The 7,319-nt window shown below is 46.2% G+C and overlaps 2 protein-coding genes across 2 annotated transcripts in view; one reads left to right on the plus strand and one right to left on the minus strand.

The window, feature by feature from the left end:
- Positions 1-629: 629 nt before the first annotated feature.
- Positions 630-5,964, minus strand: LOC131878838 (ubiquitin carboxyl-terminal hydrolase 3-like). The gene is made up of 7 exons (XM_059224970.1): positions 5,672-5,964; positions 4,722-4,866; positions 2,595-3,002; positions 2,121-2,524; positions 1,541-1,762; positions 1,156-1,471; positions 630-1,085 (listed from the first exon to the last, which is right to left on the minus strand). Exons 1-7 carry the CDS (start codon positions 5,754-5,756, stop codon positions 917-919), a joined length of 1,749 nt encoding a protein of 582 aa, XP_059080953.1. The 5' UTR covers positions 5,757-5,964; the 3' UTR covers positions 630-916.
- Positions 5,965-6,842: 878 nt separating this feature from the next.
- LOC131878841 (probable ATP-dependent RNA helicase DDX28) overlaps positions 6,843-7,319 on the plus strand; it is a gene marked incomplete in the record, with an annotated part of 1,803 nt that continues 1,326 nt past the window's right edge. Inside the window, 1 exon segment of the mRNA XM_059224972.1 lies at positions 6,843-7,319. Coding sequence (XP_059080955.1) covers positions 6,926-7,319 — 394 coding nt within the window.

The following is a 7,319-nucleotide window of genomic DNA, read 5'->3' on the forward strand; positions in this document are numbered from 1 at the left end:
GCATACAAAAGAGTTTCTGAACGCTGAGTCTCTAAATCTGTTGCATCTTACATTACTTTTTCTTATATAAATCTAAAAAGTGCTCCCGTGCCCGAAATAACCTCAAAAATGCAATGCCCCTTTATTTTTCCTTGTATCACTATATTAGCCAGTGTCATTTCAATCATGTCGCCGGAAACTTACTCAACAACTTAGTATTCAGCGTTTCAAATATTGAAGGGACCACGTCTTCGTCATTCACCTTTCCAAAATCGGTACTAACGAACTTCCTAAAATTCCTCAAAACCAATGAGGAGCTCATTCCCACGAGCGAGAAAACCAAAGAGCAAGTAAGCATGTATCCGTTCAATTTGAAATCTCGTGTGTGCAAACCACAGGTGTAACGTCCTCTATTGTTGGGGATGTTGCATCCTAATCCGCTTCTCGACCATAACGTGATGTGAAAAAGAAACGGATCGTGAGAGAGGAAAGACGCCAACTAGGAACTCTCGTCATCTTTAAACCCATGCTTCTATCCAAACCATGCTTCTTTCCACATCCCCGCCCGCCGAGAAAAGAAACGTTCTCGATATCATTCGGAGGAAGCTGGCGATGACGGCGGCAAAGAACAAGAAGGAGAACTTGGGATGTGAGGGGGGAGAGATTTGGGGTTTTATTGAGCACGATTCAAAGAAAACCGTCGAAACGTTCCGTGGTATGATTTGAACCCTCGACATGTACATTAGAAACCAAAGCGCTAGCAGATTCGTTTCTTCGTGGTTGACAGACCTTCAAGGCCTGGGATTCACTTGAGCTGGACATAACGTGGACAAATGAGAGTACGGTGAAGCAAGGGAACGGTTACGAATGAAATGTAGATGACCAAATTCACAGCGATTTTGAATGAGAATGAGTGACAGGCGACGAGGGATCCACCTCATTCTGATTTGGGAGGAAGTGCTTGGAACTCTCTTTGAATGTAGAACAGGATGTAAGCCTTACTTTTGGAAACGGTCTCGGGATCTGTGGCGGACACGGTGGAATCGTTGAAGTGATACCAATTCGCGTCCCTGATTACGAATGCGGTATAATGTCCCGAACCGGCCCTGTCAAATCAAAACAAGCAATTGCAATAATACTGGTTTGGGATGTTGAGACGCTGGTTTTGGTACCAACCCGGAGCCATGGTGTACGATGACCGCCGCCAGATCGTACAGACAAGAGCCTGAATTGGAGCAACGAGTATCGTGGTGATTGGAGAGCAAATATTTGGACATGTTGAGTCCAACCAAGGGGAATTCGACATGAGTATCGATCTTGGTTCGGGAATATGGACTCCAACGGAAGCGCTTGAGATGGAGACAAAGGACATTGGGAAGTCGTCGGATCCAGAATTTCTTTGTCGAGGGCTGCTTCCGATTGCACCGACGCTCACAGAAGAAACGATCGGCATCCGAGAGCTCCTCCACGTCCGTGAACTTCTCCAAGCAGTCTATGGACGGAAGAGAGTGTGTGCATGTTCGGGTTCATTGGGAGCATCTTGGGCCTATTTGAGTCTTACCATGGACGTTACAGCTCCGCTTGATCTCTTCGGAGGATCCAAGCGAGGATTTATCCTTGCTCTTTCGGGCCTGCATGAATTGGTTGGGTATGTCGATGGATAAATCCAAGAAGGGATCGTGCTTCTTGGAAGAGGTCTTGCAAGTCAAACAAGTCACTTCGGATTGGAGAGTCCCGCCAAAGACCGAGGTCACCAAAGACTGTGAGGAGGTTTGGGCAAACCCTATCAAAAAAATTTCAAAAGATGTCATTTCCCGGCAATTCAAGAAGATATCTTGAAGTGAACACGAGGACACGAGGACACAGAGCAAAGATCATATTCATGCATCAAAAGCAACGTGAACACTAAATATCTGCGTGAAGTACGAAAATTGAATGGTTTTACGATAAGAAGTCTAAACCAAGTCTCTTTTGTAATAATCTACTGTATTGAGTTCGGCGAGCGCAAAGCTCTTTCGATTGTTGCGTATCCAACAAAAGATCGAGCTCAATTCTCANAAAAAAAAAAAAAGCAGAAAATTCCCATTTCTGGGCTCAATTTTCTTTGGGTACTACTTTGTGCAGTGCATAGTCTTACTAACCTCGATTCGAGAGTCGCCGAGAATAAGGGGAGAGGTTCTTTTGAAGCCAAGAAATATCGCTGGGCAGCAAAGACAACAACTCCGTGTGAAGTCGGTCCAACATGTATCGAAGGAACTCGTGAGCATCTTGTTGCTGATATCCTCGGAACCTGGGGACCACCTTCCAAATGACGTGGAACAGAGCCTCGGGTGAAATGGCCTTCTTGGCCCCCGCTGTTCCTTGATTGAGTGCCACCAACACTTTGCGAAGTTCCTCGGTGACAATGGCTCCCTCCGATCCATTGCAAGAAGTCACCATTCCTTTGCTCCTGGTTTCGCGTGGAGGCTTGGCAATCTCGCCATTCCCTTGAGAGCTCTCCAATGAGGGCAACTGCTTGAGAACCCGGCAAAATTCGTGGATGTTGCTGAAAAGAGCACAGTTTTCGTCTAGTTTTGAACTCAAAATAAGATGAACGTGTTTGCTCGATCAACTACCTTAACGACTGAAGAACGGCACTCATAAAACAAGTGTTGCCCAAGTTTCGCAATCCGACTAGGTTCTTTCGCAGGGATTTACTATTTTGAACCATTTCGGGATCCGGGCGATTGGTACGATGGTGATGATTATGTCCGGTCTCGGTGGATTTACGGGATCGTTTGATCATCGGTGGGCGATTATTCTCAACTTCCACGTTTTCCAGGGATTTCGCCCTTTTTCGACGCGATCGTAGGGTTCGTTTCTCGGGGTGGTGGGCGGGGTCCGTGTCCACGCCCACGTCGCGTTCCTCATTCTCATTATTTGGGCTGCTGTATGTATTCACTGACCATTTTCGGAGCTGCTGACGAATGCCATTGACCTTCTGGTCTGAGGTATCGTTGATTATAAAATCATCACAATTGTAACTGCAAGAAGCAAAACATTAACTGCATATGTATTTCATCGTGCGTGTTGCCTACAACCCTTTCTAGTTTCACATCCTTATTACATGAGGATGGCTTCGTTAAAGTTTCCGATGTCCTAACCATAAGTTCTAACCAATCCAACGAAACGTGAGCGGGGATTAGCCGATCAGGTTGGGCGAGAAAGGTCTTTTCGCATTCCGTATTAAGAGTACAAAAATATTTACTCTCAGGAGTACAACCTGCAATAGAGAAGTGTTTCGACCGCTAAAACAGACGAATGACCTAGATCTCGGCACATCAGCCGATAAAGGGATTGGAATTTACAAAAAATAACACTTTTTTCAAAATCAGGCCCAAATCTACCTCATGTAAATTGAACTTGTCCTAAATTTGGCCTTTATAAAAATCATTTTCAACTATAGATGGCGATATCTTCCGTAGTTGATGACTCTAAAGCGGCTATTTATTTGTTTCATGTCCTAATGTGACTCTACATTGTACGTAACTATCGAGTTTGGTTTTCATTCCCGTCATTCAGTACAAAGGTTGACCCTCGTTAGGATGAGCATGTGGTGATCTTTGTTCTGTGGGTTTATTGGGCACTAAGCTTTAGGTGGATTGCCGCTCTCGCGCACTGGATTGTTCTCCAATAAGTCCCGACTAAGGGTCAGTTTAGCCCCAACTTAGTGGTGTCTTAACGCCTTGGTCCCAAAGCGGCTTGAAGAGGACCAATACCCGACTCCTTATGAACCAGATCGTGGCTCTCTATTTGGGATAGTTCATTTCTTGAGAACGATTTGATAAAAGAGAGGGGAAATTTGCATTCATGACTTCACAATTAGTGCTCGGGTGAGTCCGAACTCGAGGTCGAACTTGAGTCCGTGTGCATTCGAGTCTCTCACTCGATTTTGGAGAAATTGGCCGGACTCATTAACAAAAAATTACTCATTTTTTCTTAGAATTTAGCAATGCGAGTGTTTTGATCGCGCTAACTCTAGCATAAGGCTCGAGTCCGGACTTGACGAGTCTGGCAAAGAGTCAAAAAATCAAAGGACTCATACGAGCCCGACTTTTGCCGGGCTCGCCCCTGTACTATTAACTCTACCATTAACCATTACCTTTATGATCAAGGCCATGGTAGTACAAAAAACAAGCCGAAAAAAACTATATTAATGGTCCAAACTAGACTCGGCCACCAAGGAATGCCCAAACGGCCGCTGACACGCTTTTTGCCGCTGACGCTAAGACGGAATCATCTAAACCTTCAACATGATCCCTTACCGTACTGGGGATTACATTCCTGGTAGCGGTTAGAAAAGCCCTTGAAAAAGCAAACCAAAAGAAATAAAAATAAATGACATAGCTCGGTCTCTTTGGATTTCAAACTAACACCTCCTGTGACTCCCAGTCTGACTGCTCGATGGCAGGCTGAAAAACACGGAGCCAAAGCGCCATCAGCGGTCATAATAACATTTTTATGTTACTCTTGATCGCCTTTATTATCACCCAGTTTACCCTTTAAATCATTTTAGCCCTCAACTAGCCAGTCTAAAGGATGTCGTAAAAAAAGCCGCGGGACTCACGAGACCGTTGAGGGAAAAAAAATCCCCTTGTCAGCATCCAAAGTTGGTTTTCCCCGAAATCAATCAATCAAAAGTCAAACAAATACTTCGATTGGCTTCTAATTGAACTAGGCCTATGGCCTCGGCTTTCTCTTACCAGAATACTGAGGTTTCTTTGACTTCCATGCACACAGGGTGTTGGGCGGTTTGGGCGTGGGCCAGAGCGTGGGCCGACGCATAACGCCCGCATCCCCAATAGCCGCAACTCAGACACACCCAAACGGAATTGATCTCGGGACAAACTGGAATGAAATTGACTTGATGACAGAAAATCTATCTTCAAAATGAGGGCCGAGGTGATTAGCCAAAAGTTTGGCTCTTCTCACAGCCCTAATATTCATTATATTTTACTGGCCCTTGGGAAGGTCGCGATCAGCCTATTTACATAAAATGTTACTTTTTATAATGGCGCAATTACGTTAGGGCGATAACTTCATTGGATCAGGATTAAGGTCCGATAATGCGTATCCTGATTTTTTTTGTGGGAAATTAATCTACTCTCAGCCCAACTTATGAACAGTCAGTCCGTATCTTGAGGAAAAAGATTACTATGAGTCAGTATTTGACAATACTTGGCGGTTATATTGGGAGGGAGGGAGGGGGTAGGTCAAAACTGGTCTCGGCCTCTTTTGAGGCCGTTGAAGGTCGACTCACGCAACCTACTGCTGTTACGAAAATTGGGCTCATAGGGACTAAACGGCGGGTCGACCATATGCTCCACCCTTGAGTGGGCGGTCCTACTTGTATAGAACCTAACCTCTCAACGCCACCCAAACTTAAACGACCTTAAAACACTTATTAACCTTAATATCTAAACTTTACATCCCTGGGGAAAATGGGGGGCCCATGGCTGGCTGGCTGGCCAACAACGGGATCAAATTCGGTCCCGGTCATGCCCCCCTCGACCGTCCGGCAGTACTGGCTCACCCGAACCAGGCCTGCCGACAGCATAAACCCGCCTCCGCCCCCGCCCCCGGGAAGCATACTCCTCCATTTTACCTAGCGGACGAACCCAACCGAATCCAACGTGTCGCCAGACGGTCTTACCCGAGCACTTGATGGCCTGATGGGGGGACACCACTGGCTCGTGCCCAGTGTACCAAGGCAGGTCCGACAAATGTGGGCATTCCATCACGTTCCACCCGCCGTCTTCGTCCCGGGGTTTAATGAGCGGGGCGTGGGGAGGAGCAGGATCGATACTGACACCGTGCCCAGCGGGGTCCCAACCGAGCCGATCTGAAGGAGGATCAATGGGCAGGCCCGAGCGATGGAGAATGGGGCTGATAATGAGGATGGTGCACCCAGCCTTGACCCAGCTCAATCCTCACGCCCTCTAGCCTAGAGGGCGACACTAGGCTCCAGACAGGGTCCGGCCTAAAATGCCACGGGAGGGAATCAAATGATGGATGGCCATCCAGCAGTGGGTGGATTACTTGGGCCCAAGCATGAGCTTAGCACGTCATTTTGAACCTTCTATTCCGTCCCCCAAATCGAACGTTCATAGAATTTCTAGTTTTCAAGTGCTATTTTTGGCGCGTTTTGGGGCTAATGGTATGAGTTAAGTAACTCTGACGGACGTCTTAAATTTATTTCGAATATTTTCCAAACAGCCCTTTGGGGTAATGAATCTTGGGTTTGGAATATAAAACTAAATGAACAAGCCCAGTTTTTGGCATTTTTTGCCCAAAAATGGGTTTCAAATATGCTATTGGTGTTTCTTGAAATATATTCATGATATGAAATCAGTCAAAATAGTCCCTCACACTGAGTGGTCTCTCGTCCAGGGCACAAAAACGTGGCACATACAAGGCCATCAAAGTTGAGCTAATTTTTAAGACCGTTGAGAGGAAAATTAAGACGTTTGTGAAAATCTGCCTAAATGATCTGCTAAAAAAAAAAGGATTAACATTTACTTCCCAATGTACATACTTTACTTACATGCATACTTCTATAGATCCCGCTAAAAGTAAGTCATGGCCTATCTCTGGTCAAATGTCTGTCGTCAGAGAACCTTTTATTTTTGGTTTTGGGTCCGCATTTTAAGAGGAAACCCTGTACTCCGGGGCACATGTCTCGACTTTCTTTCAGTGTCGTGTAATGTCTCACACATCCCTAGGACTAGCTCAACCTGGAGGTAGCTCACCCTATCCAATAACGGACCGATAGAGCATTTTTTTCTGATACATCACCACACCAAACACAAATCTTTTACATTAGCTCCCAGATTCTCATCTTAATGGCCACTGTTCCTGATCAGTGGTCGGTCCAGAGTGGGCTGGCACCTTTTCGCTGAACTAGAAAATGGTGACCCTGCCCATGCTACTCCCAAACATTTCCACACATTGTTCAATTTCGAAAGGAAGCATGATCTCGGGGTGTGCCCTCGTCAGGCCTCCAACCTGGACGGCTTGGACCAGTGCCCGTCGTTGCTTGATCACGGTTGACCGTGAAGGGCGATTGGATCGGAGTCAAACGGCCAAACCCGTGATCGACATTCCCGTTCAGGTTCAAAGGCAGGCCGTGAAACGCATGCAAAAACTGCGGAAACGCAATTGGAAATATCCCGAAGTGAAAACCGGAGATCGAACCCAGCCAATTCTGGTCTGTCGACGATCGGAACTCGATCATTTTCGCAATCAATCCTACCGAAAATTGGCTAAATTGCAATTAGCCTCGGAGCATTGGCACAGTCGCC

This window comes from Tigriopus californicus, chromosome 4, assembly GCF_007210705.1.
Source record: "Tigriopus californicus strain San Diego chromosome 4, Tcal_SD_v2.1, whole genome shotgun sequence".
In the NCBI taxonomy this organism is placed as follows: domain Eukaryota; kingdom Metazoa; phylum Arthropoda; class Copepoda; order Harpacticoida; family Harpacticidae; genus Tigriopus; species Tigriopus californicus.

Excerpts from the sequence above, each read along its gene's own strand:
- LOC131878838 (XM_059224970.1), bottom strand. The coding sequence starts at position 5,756 with ATGGAATGCCCACATTTGTCGGACCTGCCTTGGTACACTGGGCACGAG. Across the intron at positions 2,525-2,594 it reads GCCGTTCTTCAGTCGTTAAG|CAACATCCACGAATTTTGCC; the intron begins GTAGTTGATCGA and ends TGCTCTTTTCAG. Across the intron at positions 1,086-1,155 it reads ATCGTACACCATGGCTCCGG|GGCCGGTTCGGGACATTATA; the intron begins GTTGGTACCAAA and ends TTGATTTGACAG.